Source organism: Herpailurus yagouaroundi, unplaced genomic scaffold (assembly GCF_014898765.1).
Source record: "Herpailurus yagouaroundi ecotype Mexico unplaced genomic scaffold, PumYag 139, whole genome shotgun sequence".
Taxonomy (NCBI): Eukaryota; Metazoa; Chordata; class Mammalia; order Carnivora; family Felidae; genus Herpailurus; species Herpailurus yagouaroundi.
This window is the reverse complement of record NW_024412394.1, coordinates 68,404,354-68,426,990: the sequence shown is the minus strand read 5'-3', so window position 1 is coordinate 68,426,990 and position 22,637 is coordinate 68,404,354. Positions and strand designations below refer to the sequence as shown.

At 42.3% G+C, this 22,637-nt stretch overlaps 1 protein-coding gene across 2 annotated transcripts in view; it reads left to right on the top strand.

The window, feature by feature from the left end:
- The window catches only part of SLC22A16 (solute carrier family 22 member 16), a 42,095-nt gene that overhangs the window by 6,726 nt on the left and 12,732 nt on the right, over positions 1–22,637 (top strand). Inside the window, exons 1-4 of one of the 2 annotated variants that reach the window (XM_040474379.1) lie at positions 2,016–2,197; positions 7,236–7,715; positions 15,325–15,442; positions 19,860–20,391. In XM_040474379.1, the coding sequence (XP_040330313.1) occupies positions 2,190–2,197; positions 7,236–7,715; positions 15,325–15,442; positions 19,860–20,391 (1,138 nt within the window). In that variant the 5' untranslated portion in view covers positions 2,016–2,189. Of the gene's footprint in view, positions 1–2,015; positions 2,198–7,235; positions 7,716–15,324; positions 15,443–19,859; positions 20,392–22,637 lie in introns of those variants that run through there. The other variant, XM_040474378.1, reaches the window with a different exon arrangement.

Genomic DNA, 22,637 nt, shown 5'->3' with positions numbered 1-22,637 from the left:
CTATGACATTCTGTATACATTGCACAGCACACCGTTCTGGGCACCACGGGATAGACTAACGTGATTGAAGCACCGTTCCTACCTTTATGGGACTGTCGTTCAGCCTTTTGTGGGATTTCTTTGGTGGCTGTTGATTTGGTAGAGAAATAGAAAGCATTCACCTGCTCTTTGTTAAAAAATACACGTGTATAGGGGCGCCTGGGTGGCGCAGTCGGTTAAGCGTCCGACTTCAACCAGGTCACGATCTCGCAGTCCGGGAGTTCGAGCCCCGCGTCAGGCTCTGGGCTGATGGCTCAGAGCCTGGAGCCTGTTTCCGATTCTGTGTCTCCCTCTCTCTCTGCCCCTCCCCCGTTCATGCTCTGTCTCTCTCTGTCCCAAAAATAAATAAACTTTGAAAAAAAATTAAAAAAAAATACACGTGTATAACAGAAGGTACTTCAGCTGTATACGGTGGTCAGAGAAGGGAAAGAAAGAAATGGGGGAGGAGATGAGCAAATGAGAGATGGCGGAGCAGGGGAAGCAGATAGAAAGGGTGGACCTGAGAGAAGCAGGCAGTGGGAGATAAGGAGGGGCCGGATGGAGGCGGTTAGCGTGGAGGGAGCAGAGCCGTGGAGAGGAGGTGCTGCGACAGGGACAGGTGAGGCCAGCAGTTGTCACGGTGTGAGACCTGCACATCTCTGGGTCTGCAAGATCCCAGTTGCTGTCATAGTAACACAGAGACATTAGTTGACTCGTTTAGTCTCACTCTCTCACGAAGGCACAGTGGAGTTTTCCAGAGGCTAGCCGACACGTGAGAATGCATCAGATGGAATGCAGACACTGGTATGAAAAACTAGCTGTCTTCCGTTAATCTAAATTTAAAATTTTTTAATGTTAATTTATTTGGGAGAGAGGGAGAGAGAGAGGAAGAGAGAGAGGGAGACACAGAATCCGAAGCAAGTTCCAGGCTCTGAGCTGTCAGAACAGAGCCCAACATGGGACTCGAACTCACGAACTGTGAGATCATGACCCGAGCCAAGTCGGACGCTTGCTTAATGGACTGAGCCACCCGGGCACCCCATTAATCTAAATCTTAAATGTAAAACAACACCATGCTGCTCACTAATTTTGTTTCATTTTGTTTTGAAAACTATGGCTATATGTCCTTAACGGCTTATTCCTGTTATGTTTAAGTGGATGAATAAATGTTAAAATTTTTCTCCTTTTTAATTTCTAATACATACTGACGACTCACATAAAGAAAAGACCTTTGGGACCCTCAACACTTTGAAGGATACAAAGGCTCCTGAAACAAAACATTTGAGAACAAGTGAGCTACAGGAGGGTCAGAAGCGCCTTCTAGATAGAAGGCACACCAAGACCAGGATGATTGTCAGCTCTGAAAAGCAGGCAGGGAGATAAAGATTGTATGTATCAACAGTGCAGTTTGGCTCAGTGTGATCTGACAGGACCTATTTTCTACTTCCTGTTATAACGGTTTTACAGTAATGTTCCTCGTTGTCCGAACTTATCATTTTAAAATTGAATATTGAAACCACCTGCCCAAAGGGGGCTGTTCTATCTTGATTCCAGGGGTCTGAAATTAATGGGGAAATCCACATTTTATATATTTTACCCTGCCGTCCTATGGGCACAGTTGTCCTTGTGAGACAATTTTTACTTCGGAGAATATGTCACTGCTTGTTGGTTTGAGTCTGTAAATTTAGAGACTTTACATTTATTTTTAAATTTTGAATAAACTAATTTTTGGATCATTTTAGATTTACAGAAAAGTTGCAAAGATAGTTCCTGTATGTCCCTCACCCAGTTTTCCCCATTGTTAACGTCTTACATCACCACGGCATATTTGGCAAAGTAGGAAGCTGACATTAGTATATTACTATCAACTAAACTCCAGGCTTTCACCAGTTTTCCCACTCACATTCTCTTCCTGTTGTGGGATCTAATCCAGGGTATGACACTGCATTTAGTTGATATGTTATTCCAGTCTCCTCTGGTCTGTGGTAGTTTCTCAGTCTCTCCTTGTTTTGTTTTTAATGACCTTGGTGGTCTTTAGGCATATTGGCCTGGAAACCTGTAGAATGTCCTACAATCTGGGATTTTTTTTTACTGTTTTTCTCCTGGATAGACTGGGATTATGGCTTTTGGGAGATGTCGCCGAGGTGTGAAGTGCTTGATGATCACATCATATGAGGAGGTACATGATATCCACATAACATCATGGGGGTATTAAAATTCAACATTTGGTTAAGATAGGATTTGCCTGATTTCTCCCACTGTGAAGTTACTATTCTTTCCTTTTTCCTTCTTTGTTTTTTTCTTTTTGTTTTGAGAGAGAGAGAGTGTGTGTGCATGAGAGGAAGGGGGGGGGGAAGAGAGAGAGAGAGAGAAAGAGAGAGAGAATCCTAAGCAGGCCCCACGCTCAGCTCAGAGCTCCACACAGGGCTTAATCCTATGACCCCAGAATCATGACCTGGGCTGAAATCAAGAGTCCCATGCTCAACTGACTGAGCCATCAAGACACTCCCCCTTTTTTTCCTATCATATTCTTTGGAAAGGAGTCACTGTGCCTTAGCCTGCCCTTCAGGAGTAAAGGGTAGGAATGAAACTCCATCTCCCATAGAGGGGGAATATCTGCAGATAGTACTTGGAATTCTACTAGAAGAAAGATTAGTTTCATCTCTCCTTTGTACTTGTTTGTTCAACCATTTATTTATGCCAAGTGGTATATTTATCAGGATTCTCCAGAAAAACACAATTGATAGGATATATAAATAGAGAGACATAGATGTAGATAAGAGGAGATCTATTACAGGAATTGGCTCACACAATTATAGAAGTGAGAAGTCCCACAGTGTGCTGTGTGCAAGCCAGAGACCTGGGAAAACCAATGGTGCAATTCAGTCCCAGTCCCAAGGTCTGAGAACCACAGGGTTGATGGTGTAAGCCCCAGGCAGAGTCTGAACCAGGAGCACGGGGGCACGAGATGTCTGAGGGCATGATAACATGGAGGTCTCAGTCCACGCAAAGAAAGTGAATTAGTCCTCCCTTGGCTTTTTTGTTCTCTTCAGGTTCTCAACAGGTTGGGTGATGCCCACCCACATTGGTGAAGATGATGTTTACTCAGTTTACAGGTTCAAATGCCAGTCTCGTCTGGAGATCCCTCACAGACGCACCCAGATATAATGTTTTACCAACTGTCTGGGCATCCCCTTGGCTCAGTCAAGTTGATTCATAAAATTAACCATCATAGGTTCACCCCTTGTCAACTTGCAACCCATATGGATCTCTTTACACCAAACTTGATCTCTATATAAAGACAATAACAAGGCCCTAATTCCACCCAACATGATACAACTATCCAACATACAACTAAATACACTAATCCCTTTCCCAGAAGGGGACATAAAGTCCTTGGATGATGTTTACTCTTTTTTTGATATCCCGTAACTTAAATATTATGGTGTAAAACTATTTAAGGACTTATATGTCAATACATCTTATGTTGTATGAGGAGACAATAAGGAAGAAAACAAAGATATTTGCTTAATATATGTCTATATATACACAAGCATTCATAACAAAATAAAGAAGAAATACTCGCAGTGCCTGGTGGCTCAGTTGGTTAAATGTCAGACTCTTGACATCGGCTTGGGTCGTGATCTTGCGGTCATGGGTTCGAGCCCCACACTGGGCTCTGTGCTGACAGTGCAGAGCCTGCTTGAGATTCTTTCTCCCTCTCTGTCCTCCCCTCCCCCACTGGCACACACACTGTCTCTCTCTCAAAAAATAAACTTCCTTTTTTTTTTTTTTTAGAGAAGAAATACTCATGATAATTACAGCCCTTGTTTCTATAACTGGTCATGTGGTTGTAGGTGGTATTTAGTATAACTACCTTCTTTTCAGGACCCATTCTCTATTCCCTTTGCCTTAAGCAAGAACCTCAGTTGCCGGTGGACCTTTACCTGATAAAGTGACCCACCCTTTATTCCTTGAAGGGTCTGGGCCATTAATATTCCTGCCTGGATTGGGTTGTTGTAATTTCCCATTGACCTAATTCACAGAGCATGGTAATGCTAAGGAGATACCCTAAGGAATCTCCTGTATTGCCGACATACTCTTTCTTACCTCCATCGTGGTGTCAATTTCCCCTTGATATTGAGGATCCTTCACCCCAGCCAACACTGTAACTCCCTGCTTTGCCTTTTGATTCAGACGCCTGAGGAACCCAAAGTGGTCAGGCAACAGTCTTGACTTCCAGGTCAGTGGAATCGCTGTTGTGTCCCCTGGTGGCAGTATTCTTCCCTCTGGAACTAAGATCTTGAGGCTAGCAGAGCGTAAGATTATGGGAACAGGAAGCAAAAATTTTGTTAGGGGATCGCTAGGTGTAAAAGTGAGTGCTACAGCCCTCATTTCCACGCCTCGATTCCTGGACCCGTGAGTGCTGACTATTTGAGAAATAGCACCATATATTGGACACTGATTTGGGGCATATGCAAAGAGGCCAGTTAGACATTGTCATTCAGCTGCTCCCAGGATGAGGTTCTGTGTTTGATTTTTGGGCCTGTGGCTACAGGAGATAAGGATCTCTTTCAAGATTCACCTTAGAAATTCTTAGGTTGTTTAGGCATTGCTTGAGCTGGGGATTCAAATTCCTTGAGCTCATCTGTTTCCTTTCATTAATTTATCCAACGACAATAGGAGCAACCAACCAATGCCATTACATTTCTTTAGTTTTCAAAAAATGGTTGAAATTTTCAAATACAGAGTCACGTAGCCCCTTGCTTCTTCTAAGTGGTTGATTATGAGCGTCCAACACAGATATTTTGTGTGTTTCTCTAAACAGTGCACACCACGGATTATCAGTGTTGTCTACTGCTGGAAATAGCCATTAGTGCTTTTCAGTCTAATCAGATTAGACAACCAATTCCAGAAACCCCAGGACCAATTCAGAAAGCTCATTCTTAAAAGTCTGTTCCTTTAGAACTACTTTCAGTACCGGGTGGGTGATGGGTATTGAGGAGGGCACCTTTTGGGATGAGCACTGGGTGTTGTATGGAAACCAATTTGACAATAAATTTCATATATAAATAAAAAAAAATAAAAATAAAAAAAAAAGAACTACTTTCAGTACCAAAACCTGTATTCATCAAGATCTCCTAGAAAAACAGAACAAATAGGACATATATAGAGATGTAGATAAGAGATTTATTGTAAGAATTTGTTCACACAGTTCTGGAGACAGTCAAGTCCCACAATGTGCTGTCTGTAGGCTGGAGGTCCAGGAAAGCTGGTGGCATATTTGTGAGGTCTAAGTCTGAAGGCCTGAAAATTGGGGGGCTGATGATGTAAGTCCTGGTTCAGATGCTGGCAGGCTGGGTTCGAGGACCCAGAAGGGGTCCCACAGGATCAGCCAGGAAGGTCCTTGTCTGTGCACAGGATAGAAATCAAACTCGAGCCAGCAGGAGGTGAAAGCAGAGTTTATTCAAAGTATAGAGAGACTGCAGGTACAGACAGAGCTTCTGGAAGACTCAGAAAGGAAAGGAGGAAGTCTTGTATTTGTTCGGGGTCTGGGGGGTTTTATTGAGGATCGTGACCTGGTGTATGTGTCCTCTCAGGCATCCAGGACTCAGAACAAAGACGAGGGCCCAAGTGCTATTGCTTGGAGCCAGGGGGCCTTGGCGTCGAGATGTCTAGTGCTGGTGGTCTGGAATATGCATATGACAGCTTCATTGGTCATTCTCACCTGGTCCTTCCTTAGATGTTATCCATTCTGAAGAAATCATTAACTCCTCGTACCGTACAAGGAGGACATACACTGTTTGCATTCTGAGGCATGTGTAAAGTGGGGGTGCAGGTGCTAGCAAGAATAGAAGCAGGAAAAGGAGCAAAAGACAGGTTTTTATGGAGTCTTCAATTTCCCTGTATCAGCCTGAGTCCAAAAGCCTGAGAACCAGGGATGCCAATGTCTAAGAGTAGGAGTAGATGGATCAAATTTGCCCCGCCTCCATCTTTTGTTCTTATTCAGGTCCTCCCTGGATTGGATGATGCCCGCCCACTGATGAGGGCCCTCTTCTTCACTCAGTCTACCGATTCAAATGCTAATCTCATCCAGAGACAACCTCATAGACACATCCAGAAATCATGTTTACCAGCCCAGTCATGTTGGCATAAAATTAAACATCACAGTATAGACTTGTATATTTATTTTATACTTTGGGATATACCAAGCTATTTATTTTGTTGCTCAAATTGTTTCAAACTTGCCCATTTGGGAGGTTTTTCAGATTGGTTCCTGTGTCCCTTTAACATGCCCCTATCATTTTGTATTTTGAGCGCTTCCTTACTTTCTGATACCGCAAGCATACCTAAAGCATTAGGCATGTTTTTTGTTTTCCCTGACTTGGTCTTAAATGAGCCATTTTTCCTGGTTTCTTTTATTGAAGGATGGCATTTAGAAAACAAGATCTGGGCACTGGGTGTGCTTGTTGCTATTGAGATGTTGATGCAGGCTGGCTGGGTTTGAGGACCAGCCAAGAGGGTCCTTGGCTTCGTGGAGAATACAAATCAAATGTGAGCCAAGAGGAAGTGAGGACAGAGTTTATCGAAGACCTAGAGAGAACAGATATAGACGGAGCATCTGGGAGACTCAGAAAGGAAAGGAGACTGAGTTCCATATTTGCTTGGAGTCTGGGGTTTTTATTGGGGACAGTGGTCTGGTGCACGTGTCTTCTCAAGCATCCAGGACCAAAGACGAGTGTTCAGGTGTTCTGCATAGGTGACTTACGACCTGGAGCCAGATGTCTTGATGAGTTAGTGGTCTTGGCCCTACCTGGTCACTCCCTCAATGCTATCTCCCGTGCTGGAAGACTCCAAAGAAATCATTAACTCTCTGGCCTTTACAAGGAGGACATATATTACCTGTTTTATAAGGCATGTGTAAGGTGGGGGTATAGGTCCTAGCAAGAATAGAAACAGTAAAAGGAGCAAAAAAAGCATTCCCTTTAGTTTCCCTGTCTCAGTGTCATTGCTTCTAGGCCTTCCTACCAGACAGAGCTATGTGTATATACTAACATGTTATGTATATGTATATATTACATATCTATAATTATTTCTGTATTTATTCATCTATATATATATATTAAGCTAACCATGATGAACACCCTTCATATTTGCTTATAGTCTTTTTTAGCCTGTAGGTTGGATATAATAACTTGCTTTTCTTCTCTTTGCAGATTTCAGATATTCCTCTATTTTATATGTGCTTTCCAGAACATCTCTTGTGGTATCCACTACTTGGCTTCTGTGTTCATGACAGTGTCCCCCTACCATACCTGCAGGCCCCCAGGCAACGTGAGTCGGGTTCTTTTCCACAATATCTCTAGTTGGAGGTTGGAGGACATCTGGATTCTGTTTTTCACAGGCCACGAAGATCACATTATAGTGCAGCTACAGAACGGTGAGGTCTGGGAGCTCACAAGTTGTCACAGATTCCGGAGGGATGACAAATCTGGTTTGAACTATGATTACAGTGGCCGTAAGAGTAGCTTTCCTTGCATGGATGGCTACGTCTATGACAAGAGCAAGTGGGACAGCACCGTGGTGACTCAGTGGGATCTGGTCTGTAACCGAGAATGGTTCGCAAAGGTGATCCAGCCTGTGTTTATGGTGGGAGTCCTGCTGGGAGCGATGATTTTTGGCTACCTTTCTGACAGGTAAAATGAAATATTTAAGTTTGTTGCATCAGGGTTCATTTTCCTATCTGGTTTTCTTAAAGGTCAAGGAATTATGTTCAAAGCTTTAGTCATTTTCATACCTCCTATCTAAATACCTGCCTCTTTGCTCATCTGTTATTTAGAGGCACACAAAAAAACCATAGTGTTAGAGGATGGGTTTTGAAGACAGTCTGCCTGGGTTCAGACCCTGGTTCTACCACTTATTAGCCATGAGCCCGAGGCAAATTGCATGACCTGTGTTTCAGAAAGTAGTCTATAAGCTGGTGATGAAAATAATAGCACTCACTTCAAAGGGTTATTGCAAAAATAGTAAAAAAAGTACCTTGGACATATAACCACTCAATAAATACTGGTTACTATTTGAATATCAACATATATATATCTGTATCTATCTATCTATCTATCTATCTAATTTTCTAAAAATAAACTTGTTTTTTAAGAAGTGTAGCCTGGTTCTAAGCAATAATATCTATGAAATTGTGGGTTTGATACACCAGCCATATTTTCTTAAAAAAAAAACCACACACACATTAAAATGAATACATAGCCCTTAAATAAGGCAAAATTCATCTCTGTGTGGACAAGGACTGTACTTAAAGTACCTGTGCTAAAGCACAGAAATGAACTTCTCTGGTCCCCATAGTTGTGAGTTTTACAGCCATATGCTGGGCCCTGGGAACCTGAGGGCAACAGCTTAGGTCCAAATCCCACCCTTGGGATGTGCTAGTCTAATGGGACTGACAAACATGTCCAAAATAAAATGATAGGGCTTTGTTATGGCCAGGGCCATAGGAGAAGTGAGAACAAATGGAGGCAAAATCTATGGAAGCCTAAAGGGAGGAGTGCCTAGGTCTTCCCACCCCTAACCCTATCCCAGGAGGTGGCATTTGAATAATGAAATTAAGGCAGAAGTGGAGTCTAGTTATTATTTGGTGGATGAAGTTATGTTACTATGTTTAAGAATCTTCTATTCCAGGGGCACCTGGGTGGCTCAGTCGATTGAGCATCCGACTTCAGCCCAGGTCATGATCTCGCGGTCTGTGGGTTTGAGCCCTGTGTTAGGCTCTGTGCTGTCAGCACAGAGCCTGGAGCCTGCTTCAGATTCTGTCTCCCTCTCTCTCTGCCCCTCCCCCGTTCATGCTCTGTCTTTCTCTCTCTCTGTCAAAAATAAATAAACATTAAAAAAAAAATTAAAAAAAAGAATCTTCTATTCCAGGGCACCTGGGTGGCTCAGTCAGTTAAGTGTCTGACTTCAGCTTAGATCATGATCTTGCAGTTTGCAGGTTCGAGCCCCACATTGGGTTCTCTGCTGATAGCACAGAGCCTGCTTCAGATCCTCTGTCCCCTTCTCTCTCTGCCCCTCCCCTGCTGGTTATCTCTCTCTCTCTCTCTCTCTCTCTCTCTCTCTCTCAAAACAAATAAATAAATAAATAAACTTAAAAAAAAGCATTAAAAAAGAATCTTCTGTTCCATAACCATCTTCCTGGAATGTGGAAATTAGGTCCGTCAAAGCCAAAAACATGATTGAAAGGCACCATGAGTGAGAGTCAGTAGAAGCAATAGGCCCCCAAAGCAGACCTTCTGCACAAAGAAGAATTGAAATACTGGAATTGTCAGGCACAGATAAAAATTCACTATGCTTACTGCTGTTAAACAAATAGAAGACAGCCTGAAATTATTAGTAAAAATCTGGAAATTGTATTTTATTTTTATTTTTTAAATATTTATTTATTTAGAGAGCGAGCATGCACACACGAGTGGGAGAGGGGCAGTGAGAGAGAGGAGAGAGAGAATCCTAAGTAGGCTCTACACTGTCAGCACAGAGCCTGACATGGGCTCTGTATTTTATTTATTTATTTATTTATTTATTTATTTATTTAAGTAAGCTCTTTGCCCAACATGGAGCTCAAACTCATGACCCCAAGATCAAGAGTTGCATGTTCCACTGCCTAAACCAGCCAGGTGTCCCTGGAAATTGTATTTTAAAATGACATAAAATTGAAGAATACCTAGAACATCTAGAAAAAAAACCATAATAAGTGACAAATTCCTGGGCAGTTTTAACAGCCTATTACATATAACTAGAGAAAGAATGAGTAAAATTGATAAGAGCTCAGAAAAAATTATCAATAGTAAACATCAGAGAGACAGTTGGAAAATATGAGAAATTAAAATTCATGAAGGCAGAGGGATAAGGTCTGAAATATACTTAATATTGGAAACTTACCAGGGATGCCTAGGTGGCTTAGTCGGTTAAGCCTCCGACTCTTGATTTCCACTCAGGTCATGATCTCACGGTTTGTGGGATCAAGCTCGGTGTCCTGCTTGGGATTCTCTCTCTCCCTCTCTCTCTGCCCATCCCCTGCTTGCATGCTCTCTCTGTCTCTCTCTCATAAATAAACATTAAACAAAAATAATTAGTGGAATTTACCACATTAATAGATTAGAAGACAAAATTCATATTATCCACTTAATGAATACAGGAAAAACATTTGATAAATTTCAAAATCCATTCATGATAAAAACTAAAAGTGGAAGAATGTCCTTAAGCCAATTACAGGTGTCTACAAAGAGATCTACCGTGAACATCTTAACTGTGAAATATTGAAAGCTTTCCCTTGGAATCAGGAATACATAAGGATGTACGAAACACTGCTTCTGCTTAGTATTATACTGGATATCCTATTACTGTAAAGCAAAACAGAGAAATAAAAGAGAGAGGGAGAAGCAGGGGTGGGGGGAGGGGGAAGGCATAAATGGAAAGAAAGAAGACAAAAAAGTCATTATTTTTAGCCATTACAATTCTGTATGAAGAAAATCCAGCAGAAGACTTATTGGAATTAATGAGCATTTAATGATGTTGCTGGATAGGTTATCAATATATATAAATTAATTATGTTTATATCTACTAGTAACAAATATAAAAATTTAAAAATGCCATTACAGAGCCCAGAAATAAAGTCACACTTATATGGCCAATTAATCTATAACAAAGGAGGCAAGAATCTAAAATGGGTAAAAGACAATCTATTCAATAAATCGTGCTGGGAATACTGGACAAGAATGGAACTGGACCATTTTCTTACATCGTACACAAAAGTAAACTCAAAATGGATTAAAAACCTGAATATGAGACCTAAAACCATAAAACTCCTGGAAGAACACATTGACAGTAATCTCATTGACATTGGCCTAAGCAACATTTTTCTAGAAATGTCTCCTCAGGCAAGGGAAACAGAAGCAAAAATAAACTATGAGGACTACACTAAAATAAAGAGCTTTTGTGCAACAAAGGAAACCATCAACAAAAGGAAGAAGATATTTGCTAATGATATATCCAACAAGGGAATAATATCCAAAGGGTATAAAGAACTTAGGCAACTCAACACCAGACAAAAACCCTCCAATCTGATTAAAAAATGAACAGAAGATATGAATAGATATTTTCCCAGAGAAGACAGGCAGATGGCCAACAGACACATGGAAAGATGCTCAACAGCACTAAATGTGAATCAAAACCACAAGAGTTGAGCATCTGACTCTTGGTTTGGCTCAGGTCATGATCCTGGGGTGGTGGGGTCGAGCTCCACCTTGGGCTCTTGTGCTGCCTGGTTGGGATTCTCTCTGTCTCTCTGTCCTACTTGCTCTCTCTCTCTCTCTAAAATAATGAAAAAAAAAATAGCTCACTTTTATGGACCATTCACTATGAGCTATTTTAAATGTCTTGTGTATTATCTCATGTAATTACTTAAAAAAGTCTGTGAGGTAAACATCATTGGCCCTATTTTAAATACCAGTGCGGAAAAGGAAGGACAGAAGGTCAACCTGGAAAGTAAAGCAGCAGAGCTGGGATTTGAACCCAGGCCCGGGTACCTAACTACTATATTGTATTGTCTCTTCCTTTCTGCCACGAGACCCCAGAGGATGGTCAGAAAAGGCTGCACCTTTGACCTGGCTTTTTTTTTTTTTTTTTAACGTTTATTTATTTTTGAGACAGAGAGAGACAGAGCATGAATGGGGGAGGGTCAGAGAGAGGGAGACACAGAATCTGAAACAGGCTCCAGGCTCTGAGCTGTCAGCACAGAGCCTGACGTGGGACTTGAACTCACGGACCGAGAGATCATGACCTGAGCCGAAGTCGGCCGCTTAACTGACTGAGCGACCCAGGTGCCCCTTGACCTGGCTTTTAAACACACAATGGGGAAGGCTTTCTAAGGGAGAAGGAACAACTTCATGTCTTGAGAGAGCCTGGCACATTCAGGGAATTGTGAGGAGGTCAGTTTGGCAGAAGCGTAGGATGGATAAACCAAGTGATGCAAAACCGCATCTGGGATTGTTTTATTTCTGGGCGGTGTGGGGGGTACACTGGTGTGTTGTTAGGAGGACTGGGTGGGAGGCCCTGAGGATGAGGGCTGTAGAAAATGGTGAAGGTCTGAATGAAAGCAGGAGGGGCAGAGAGAGAAGGATGGACACATATTGAGGAGGTATGTATGTATGTATTTTGAGAGAGAGAGAGAGAGAGAGAGAGAGAGAGAGAGAGAGCACAAATGAGCAAGGGGCAGAGAGAGAGAAGAAAGCCCAGGAGGGGCAGAGGAGGAGAGAGAGAGAGAGAAGCAGGGCCCATCCGAAGCAGGGTTCACCCGAAGCGGGGCTCGTGCTCACCTGAAGCGGGGCACGAGCTCACCCAGTCCAGACTGAATCATGATCTGAGCTGAAGTCAGATGCTTAATGACTGAGCCACCCAGGCGCCTGAGAAGGCATTTCGAAACTGACATAATTTGGTGGACTTTAGGAAATGCCAGCATGGAGACAGGTAGGCCACCAGGGTGATATGAGCCAAACCTGGAGAGTGGGGTTCTACAAGCTGATGGAGAGCGGTCCCTCAGGAGTGGGTGTGGCCAGTGGCACTAGAGAAGGTAAGCAAATAAGGACTGAGAGAGGCAACCTGGAGGTCCCTGGTGACTGGAGAGCAATCTCAGAAAAGCCAGTTGCAACCTGGTGGTCATGGCTAAGGAAATGTAGGAGTTGAGGAAGTAGATATTCCTTTCAGAGATGCCATCAGTGGAGGAAATGCAAGGTGCAATGAGGCTGAAGGAGTGATGGGATCCAGCAGTTCTTGTCTTTGGTTGGAAAAGACTTAAACTGAAAGGGAAGAGTCAGAGGAGAGAGAAACATAGAGGGAAAAAAAAGTAATTGTTAGAATAAGTTCTCAGAGGAGGTGGGAAGAGGCATGATCCAATTCAAAGATTGCAAAATGGTATTTGGAGAGAAAAGTGTGTGTGTCCCTGGAGAGGAGAGAAGAAGAGAAAGCTGAACACAGATTCAGGTTGTGTTGACAAGTGGGCAGAATAGGAGGTTGTGGGGCTTTCTCTTTGATGGTCTCTGTTCTCTGCAGGAGATGGGTGGTGGAGACATTGTGGGTGGCCGAGGAAGTTGACTGGGGACGGGTAAAAGGTTTGAAACGGCATTCAGGGCTCAGATGAGATCGAAGCACATGCATGTGTAGGACCAACCATCCCTGCTAGTGTGTGGGGGGAGCAGAGAAGGCTGAGCGTGTACAGAGGACAGTTTTTATTTGCTTACATATCCTCTGTTCTACCAGGCAAACGTGTTGGTTGGAATCTTAGGACTATATTCTTTTGCCTTAAAATTATCTGTCAGGGAGAAAATATTTGTAAATCATGTATCTAATAGGAGTCCAGTATTCCAAAGATATAAAGAACTCTTACAACTCAACAATAAAAAGACAAATAACCCAGTTTAAGAATGGGCAAAGGATTTGGATAGATATTTCTTTTTTTTTAATTTAATGTTTTTATTTATTTTTGAGACAGAGAGAGACAGAGTATGAGCAGGGGAGGGGCAGAGAGAGAGGGAGACACAGAATCCGAAGCAGGCTCCAGGCTCTGAGCTGTCAGCACAGAACCCGATGAGGGGCTCGAACTCACAGACCACGAGATCATGACCTGAGCCGAAGTTGAATGCTCAACCGACTGAGCCACCAGGCGCCCCAACAGATGTTTCTTTAAAGAGTATATGCAAATGGCCAATAAGCACATATAAAAATGCTCAACATCATTAATCATTAAGGAAAATGTAAATCAAAACCACGATGCGATATCTTTGCACACGCACTAGGATGGCTGTAATCAAAAAGACAATGGGGCACCTGGGTGTCTCAGTCAGTTGAGTGTCCGACTCTTGATTTCAGCTCAGGTCATGATCCCAGGGTTGTGGGATCAAGTCCCGAACCAGGCTCCACAATGTGGAGCCTGCTTAGGATATTCTCTCTCTCTCTCTCTCTCTCTCTCTCTCTCTCTTTCTCACTTTCTCCCCACTGCTCCTCTCCCCTGCTCACCCGCATTCTCTCTCTCTCACTTAAAAAAAAAAAAGACAGACAATAATAGACAAGTGTTGTTGAGGATGTGGGGAAATTGGTCCCCTTATACATTGTTGGTGGGACTGTAAAAATAGGGCAGCCACTTTGGAAAACAGTTTGGCACTTCCTCAAATGTTAAACAAAGAGTTGTCATATGATCCAGAAACTCCACTCCTAGGTATACACCCAAGGGAAAACAAGTTCACACAAAATCTTGCTCACAAACAGTCATGGCAGCATTACGCCCAATTGCCAAAAAGTGGAAACAGTCCCAACTGCCCATCAGCTGACGAATAGGTAAACAAAATGTGATACAGCCATAAAGGATTATTTAGACACAAAAAGGAACGAAGTACTGAGACATGCTACATCACAGACGAAACTTGAGGACACAATGCTAAGTAAGAGCAGCTGGACACAGCAGGTCACCTATTGTATGACTCCGTTAATGTAAAATGTCCAGAACAGGCAACTCTGCAGAGAAAGAAAGTAGGTTGGTGGTTGTCAGGGACTGGAGGGAGCAGAGAGGGCAAAATGATGGTTCCTGGGTGCAGAGTTTCTTTTTGGAGTGATGAAAATGTCCTGGAATTAGTAATGAGAGTTGCACAACTTTTTGAACATACTAAAAGCCACTGAATTATATACTTTAAAAGATTGGATTTTATGTGAAGTATACCTCAATTTTTAAAAACCTGTCGGGAATATGATTTGTTTGCTTTTTAGACAAAGAAATGCCCCTCCCAATTATGAAAATAATAGGGCAGGTAAGCACCTTATCCTTAGGAGCAGAATGTGGCAAGAGCTCTGTTTTTAGAGGGGCCTGGCAAGAGCTGACTTACCCCTGTGGGCACAGCCAGCCTGACACGGAAGATGATCCGACAGATCCGAGAGCGGAAGTCCTCTGAGCGCAAGGACACATCCTCCCCACTCTCCCTCGCCAATCCTGGGTTAGGAGGTCCTCTGGGCATCACCCAGGGTGATCATGTATGTATATGAGCGGCTTAGGTAGAGGCCTCCCCACTGAAGACTGGCCTCTTGAAGAAATCGTGCGTTAACTCGTGATTTCCCCCAAATGAATGAATGGATGACAACAATCAATACAGAAGCTATTGAACACATAGATCACGCGCACTTTCATGAACTGGAGTGAATGTTTAAGCTCTGATAACCATACCTTGCTGCTTCTGCTGTGTGCTTCTTATTTTTCAGGATAGGAAGACGATTTGTCTTGTGGGCCACAAGCACTGGCATATTTTTATTTGGCCTTGCAGCGGCGTTCTCATTCGATTATTACAGCTTCATGATCGCACGCTTTCTTCTCGCTATGGTGAGTTGTGGGGGGCGCTTTTCTTAAACCTCTAATTCTACTGCAGTATTTTCATATTAAACCTTACTCTCTCTGAGTGTGGGTCCTTTAGAATGTGGTGAGAGAGATCCGGGGCTGATCTTTGTTCATTCCACTGAGAAGTCTTTCTGCAGAATAGTAGTGCTCTGTGTTTGAATGAAACTCATTAAAATGAAAAATGGTTGCTTACTAGGCAGAACCTTTTTGTTTGACTCCATGCCTGGCACATGACCCACATTCCATGACTACTAAGGCATTATTTTATTTCTGAGCAATTTTATGGGCCTGGTCAGGGCCTGCACACATGGGCCAAACAGACATTTAAGGTGTAAACGAAGTCGTTTGTGTAATGCACAGTAGGAATGAAAACCAGAGGCATTTGGCTTTTCTGTTATGAGGAACAGGGACGTACAGTTTGAATATCCGCTTTGTCTTAATTGGGCAAACATGTTGTCCTCTTTGAGCCGTAGTTGCTAATCTATAAACTGTAGAAAATAATACCTGCTTCACTGGTATTGATAACTGGTTGTGATCAGGATTCAACGAGATTAAAGAAAACTTCCACAGTACGGCAGCTGTCACGAAACAGGCCTTCCTTCTGGCCTTCCTTCCACTATTATAGGAAGTGGACCAGCCAGTGAGGAAGCGTCCCCACCCTTGGTGAGGCTTCCAGACAGGTTCCCAGCTGCCAGATGACAGCAGCAGCGACTCTATTTGGAGGTCACTGGTCAAGGATAATGGTGTGAAGTTACCGTCTTTGAGAGGAACATGTGGCCTTGCTGAACACAGAGGTGGGGGTGCATCCCCTCTCACCAGGGTATATGAGCCAAGGGTCCAGCGAGAAGCCAGGGACTTTGGTCCCAGAAGAGGTCACTGCAGCCCCTCACAGAGCAAGGTGCTGTGTTCAGTTTCGGTGTCTTCACTGATGGCTGGAAAGAGTTCCTAGGAAGCCACACAGATGGCCAAGAGTAGGGACGATGCATAAAAAGAGAAACATTTAGGAGAATGGGAGGTGTGGCACCTTTAAAACAAGTAATTATATATATATTTAGGAACGTAAAGAGTGTTTAATACAAAAGGTAACAACAGCAGTCTGTCTCCACTGAGGGCAGAGTAAGAGGAAATGGCCCTGTAACTGATGAGATTTGATAAGAGGCCTTTTGGTGGGAATGATGGTTCCAGAGGCACAGGTAATGGGAGAGGGTGAAGGTCCTCTTTTGGAGGACGTTCTGAAAATAGCTATTTCAGTCTTGCAAATAAAGTGTTTGTTTTCAGAGCTGAGAAAACAAGCCACTCATTGAATACATTTGTAAAATGTGACCTTAAGTTTCTGGGGCTCTTGTCTTTGATTTTCACACGAAATGTTGTTGTGGTTGAATTCTGAGTAGGGAAGATGCAGACAGACCAGTTTACTCACCACATTTATTGATCTGCCCACAGAATGTAATGCTAAGTAAGCAGACCAGGCCATTTCAGTAACCCTACAGTGTGGTGGGAAGGCAAGACACTGATGGGCCATCTTCAAAAATACAACGTTGACAATGGAGGCTCGACAATGGAGTGGTTTCAGTTGGGGTGGGGCAGGGGGAGCAGTGGAGAGTCTGGAGAGTCAGGGCTTTTTAGTTCTGAGGGACAGGTAAGAGAAGAATGTTCCAGGTAGACACAGCAAGTGAGAAGGCCCTAAGTTGAGAAGGAATGAAAGGTCCAGATGTCTGGAGAGTAGAGAGGAGGTGAAATACCTTGATGAGGCTGAAGGGGAGGGAGATGATTAGGCAGAGGCTTAGAGGGTGATCAAGAGTTTGCTTGACTTCTTAAGGGCTGTGAGAATCTCCTGAAGGGGTTCAGGTGTGGTGAAGTGACCATTTTGGCTGCTCTGTGGGTATAGGGTCAGGGTAGATGTGAAGAACAGAGTGTTACCAGCGGAGGTGACAGGTGTGAAGGGATCCGAGCAGTCTTTGGGGATAATATAGGCAGTTGTGTACAGATTGTCTGAACCCAATGACAGAAGTAACCAATAGGAAGTGGGAGTGGACTCAAGGATTAATATGGAAAAAAAAAAAACTTGTCATGGACTGATGTTACTGCTTAACTTAATGGAGAAATTTATAGTATTTTACAATTATCACAATCTTTGTTTGGGTACTGTAACAGCAGCAAACATTTACCAAACAACAAGATTCTTGGATGTGGGAGTCCTCATTATCAGGGTTCATTGTCTGAGTGTTGCAATTATAAGGCTGTATGGAGAAATGAAGGCTGTTGTCACAAAAATATTAAACTGAACTTTAATGCGGAGGCCCCACTAAGCACACCCCTACTTACTACTATGTCATCCTCTCTGTCACAGGAAATTGCTTGTAGGTTAGTTAGCCTCTTTGTGACTCTCTGATGCAAGGTGAAATTGCAGGTCTTACAAAGGATGTTTGATTACAAAATGTCTTTGAAAGCAATGGGGGAAAACTGAATCCTACCCAAATCCCTTGGCCAATTGGGATGTGGCTGAGATAGACAAGTTAACTTATGAAGAAATTGACGTCCACAGGATAATGACATGATGAGCCTTCAAAAGAGTATGATTTGAATATCAAAGGATTAGGAGATGCCTTTGGCTTTCGAATAATTTTGCAAAAATTAACTTTATGATTTGTGTTGTAAAAGTCAAATGTGAAATAATCCTGTAGGTAAAATTCTAACCCTTTCGTCATGCCTCCCACAAAAAAAATCCATCATTTGATTTGTTCTTTGTTTACTCCAAGAATGATCACATAATATTATTATAGTCTAATTTTTGATAAAGATAGGCTTAATTTCAAAATAATTTTCCCTGATTTTTAAAATTGTAGTTTCCCATTCCCACCAACAGTGCACATAACATAAAATGTCCTATCTTAATCATTTTTAGATGTACATTTAGGGTCATATTAAGTATATTCATGTTGTGGCACAATCAAAACCATTATCCATCTCCAGAACTCTTTTCATTTTGCAAAAATTGAAACTCTTATACCCATTAAACAGTAAGTCATTTCCTCTTCCACCCAGCCCCTGGCGACCACCATTCTACATCCATGAAATCTACATGATTTCGACTATCCTAGGTACCTTATATAAGTGGAATCATACAGTATTTTATCTTTTTGTGATTGGCTTATTTTACTTAATATAATGGCCTTAAAGTTCATGCATGTTGTAGCCTGTGTCAGAATTTCCTTCCTTTTTGAGGCTGAATGATATTCTATTGTATATACCACATTTTGCTTATCTATTCATCTGTCGATGGATGCTTGGCTTGCTTCTACATTTTAGCCATTGTGAATAATGCTGTTACAAACATGGGTGTACACATATTTCTTTGAGATCTTGCTTCCAGTTATTTTGGGCATGTATCCAAGGTAGGGCTGCTGGATCATATGGTAATCTATTTTTAGTTTTTGGGGGGGAATCCCCATGCTGTTTCCCACAGCAGCTGTATCATTTTACATTCTCACCAAAAAGTGCACAAGGGTTCTGATTTCTCCATATCTTTGTCAACACTTGTTATTTTCTGTTCTGTTTTTGTTTTTTTGTTTTTTTGTTTTTTTTTATAGTAACCATCCTGATGGTTACGGGGTGGTATCTCATTGTGATTTTGATTTGCATTTCCCTAGTGGTTAGTGATGTTGAGCATCTTTTCATGTGCTTATTGGCCATTCATATATATTTTTGGAACAATTCATATCCTTTGCTCATTTTGAATTGGATTGTTTGTTTTGCTGTTGAGTTTTAGGAGTCTTCTATATATTCTGGGTATTAATTTCTTGTCAGATATATAATTTGCAAATACGTCATTCCATACATTGCCTTTTCACTCTGTCGGTAGCGTCCTTTGATGCACAGATGTTTTTAATTTTCATGAAGTCCAGTTTGCTTACTCTTTTCTTTTGTTGCCTGTTAAAATAAAGTTTCAGTCAAATCTTTTTCTTCCCATCAGTTGCCATAATTTTTTGTCCCCATTTAACAATTTTGGATTTAATAATACGGGCCTCTTGTATATAGGTAAATTGGTATGCACACTCACATTTACATTAACTGGGAAATAAATTCACACCGTAGAGGAATACTTACATGAAACAGGAGGTAGGGTCTAACATGTATTGTACAGATCCACTCGTTTATCTCATACTTAACCTCTCAAGTTTGGCCATTTGGGGAAGCAAGGGTGGGGGAAGAATGAAAAAACCCATTTGAAGAAGAAGGATGGATTGGATGAAACACCGTTTTATAAATGTGGTATGGCTTTCAGAAAACAATTTTTGTCATTTTCTTTCTTGCCTATGTGTGATTTACAGAGAGATCAGACCCCTTAGCAGTTATAAATATGACCTTAAATCTGGACCACCCTCCCTGCTTTGTTTTTCAGTCTGGAAGTGGCTATCTCGTGGTGGTGTTTGTCTATGTGACGGAATTTATTGGCATGAAGTCTCGGACGTGGGCATGCATCCAGATGCATTCCTTTTTTGCAGTTGGAACAATGGTGGTGGCTTTGACAGGCTACTTTGTCAGGACCTGGTGGATCTATCAGATGGTCCTCTCCACAGTGACTATCCCCTTTGTCCTGTGCTGTTGGATACTCCCAGAGACACCTTTTTGGCTTCTCTCAGAGGGAAGATGTGAAGAAGCACAAAAAGTAGTCGATACAATTGCCAAGTGGAATAGGGCACGCTCCTGTAAGCTGTCAGAACTGTTGTCACTGGATCTAAATGGTCCCGTTGGTAATGAACCCCTTGAAGTTAAGAAGCACAACCTGTTAGATCTATTTTATGACTGGAATGTTGGAACAAGGACCCTTACTATTTGGCTGATTTGGTTCACTGGGTGTTTGGGATTCTACTTCTTCTCCTTGAATTCTGTTAACTTAGGAGGCAATGAATATTTAAACCTCTTCCTCATGGGTAAGTAGTTAAATTATATGTAAGTGTAGCAATGAAGTGACATTTCTACCATGTTTTTAGTGTGTTTTCATTGTCCGTTCTCTACCAAGAACAATACTGCCAACCTTATTACTATGGTCTCTTTTAGGGTTTATATACTGGAACACAAGTGTATATTTTCTTTCAAAATAATGCAAACAGTCAGAAGAATTTAGTCCCTTCTTCTTTCCCTGCTTCTGCTCCTTGCTTGCTTCCTTCCTGGAAGCCCATCCCCTCAGAACTGTCTTTGAGAGGTAACATCTATTACGTCTGGCTTGTACCCTTTTAGATCTCTTTCTGTGCATTTCCAGACATTTGTGCAGATAAAGAGATCATTCACTGCTTATTCTTTTTTGTAATTTGTTTTCCTTTTAAAACTTAATATGGCTTAGAGATCTTCTGATGTCTTTCTACCTTCAAAAGTCCTTAATTTAGGCATTTCAGGCAGTAAAATCACTTAAATGCAACTATAATTTCGTTGTCATGCTTCTTTCATTTTAGTATAGCGGGTTAAAGTGGATCCAGATTTTGCTGTGACATCTTGAAGCATGACTTCTAGGGTCAACCAGATTCAGACCAAACATGAGAGAAATATGAGAAACCTATATTTGTCTGTCTAGCCTTAACTCCTGGTTATTTTCACATAGGCTGCCTGCATTTGATATTATCCTCAGAAAAGCTTGCTTTTACATTTTCACACATAGATATCATCCCTTCTCATTAAAGTGCTCTGATGACACTTCTGTGTTTGTTTATTAGAGCTCAGCGGGAATTATGAGAGAAGTCGTTTTAAGAAAAGAAAAAAAAAACCCTTTTTTTTCTCTTTTTGGGCAAGCCAACAAGTTTGCAGAGTCCGGCTTGATTTCAAACCCATTCTATGTGCCGGTTTGAGAAATGACACAGAATTCCTAGGACAGGGCAGCAAATGGCAGGAGAACCAAGTGGGGCAGGGTGTGACATAGGGACGCTTTTGGCAAGCTGGAGTTTTAGATCGTTACGATATAGTTTCTTAATTGTAATGCAGATATAAATTCTCAAGAAACTGGGCCATCCCCTAAATATAAAAATGTCTCTAAGATAAATATACATGGTTTTATATTCTCTACTGTCTTGGATTTTTCCTGTCATCACCCTTCCCAGAAGTCCTCTTGCTGACAGGTGCTTCTAGTTGAAATTTCTACACTGGGAAATTTTTGAACGAGTTTTTATCTCCGGAGATGGGCTGGGGCTGGTGGGCATTTCAGATCAAGTTGTGGGTGATAAATGCTTCAGTAGCTTCAAGACATCCGGGGATAGGAGCGGAATTGGGCCTGAGTGATTAGAGAGATTATATATTTTAGAGTGAGGAAAGTAATGGCAGATTGTCCTAATCCCGTGACGCTTGGGCCTCGCTGCTTGGGCCATTTATATCCCAGACACTGTCAAAATTAGATGTAGTATCAGTATCCTGAAGTGACAACTCAAGGAAAACCAGTGTAGGGTACTTTAAATGCTCTTCAGCCATTTCACAGTTGCTGCCCAAGCGTTGCTAGACTCCAGGAGTCAGGCAGGGAGGGGGGCAGTGGGGGAGGGAGGCTGCAGGAGAGGAGTCTTGGCTCCTGAAGACCTTGCTTCTAGTCCCTGAGCTGTCACTTACTCTTCCGCTCAAAGCAGTTAATCTCCGTTGTAAAGTGGGGACACTAACCCAGGGCTACCCCCATGCGGCTCTTTTGTGGATAGTTGTCTCTTATTTGACCTTGAAAAGTGCTTGATAAAGTCTTGGAAAAAAAAAAAAAAAAAGAGTAGAGTAACAGATGTACAAACTGATCCGGCCTGAAAGCATGGACTTTATCACAGGGTCCAGAGTCTGTGGAAGGGAGGCATTTCCTCCAGAGGTGTCTGTTTTCCATTTCAGTGAAACGGAGAGACCGGCTCTCAAAGGCGGCTTATTTTTTGCCTTTGCCTGAGCCACTGTTTTTGAGCAGCGGCAACTGAGTTTAGTTTCTAATGTACTACTAAGACCATTCACTCTGAAAATATGTTATCTACCCCTGTGACGTGTTCAGAAGACGTGTGGGAGATGTACAGATAGATGCACACCTGCCTCTCCAGGTGTTTGTGGTGTTCTGTAGTTGCAAGGACAAGTGCAGGTCGCTCCTAAGAGGTGGTGGCCCGGTTGTGTCCCGAGCTTAGGCGAGCTGCAGAGGGAGGAAGGAACTTGAAGACTGAATTACATGGAAGATCTGGGC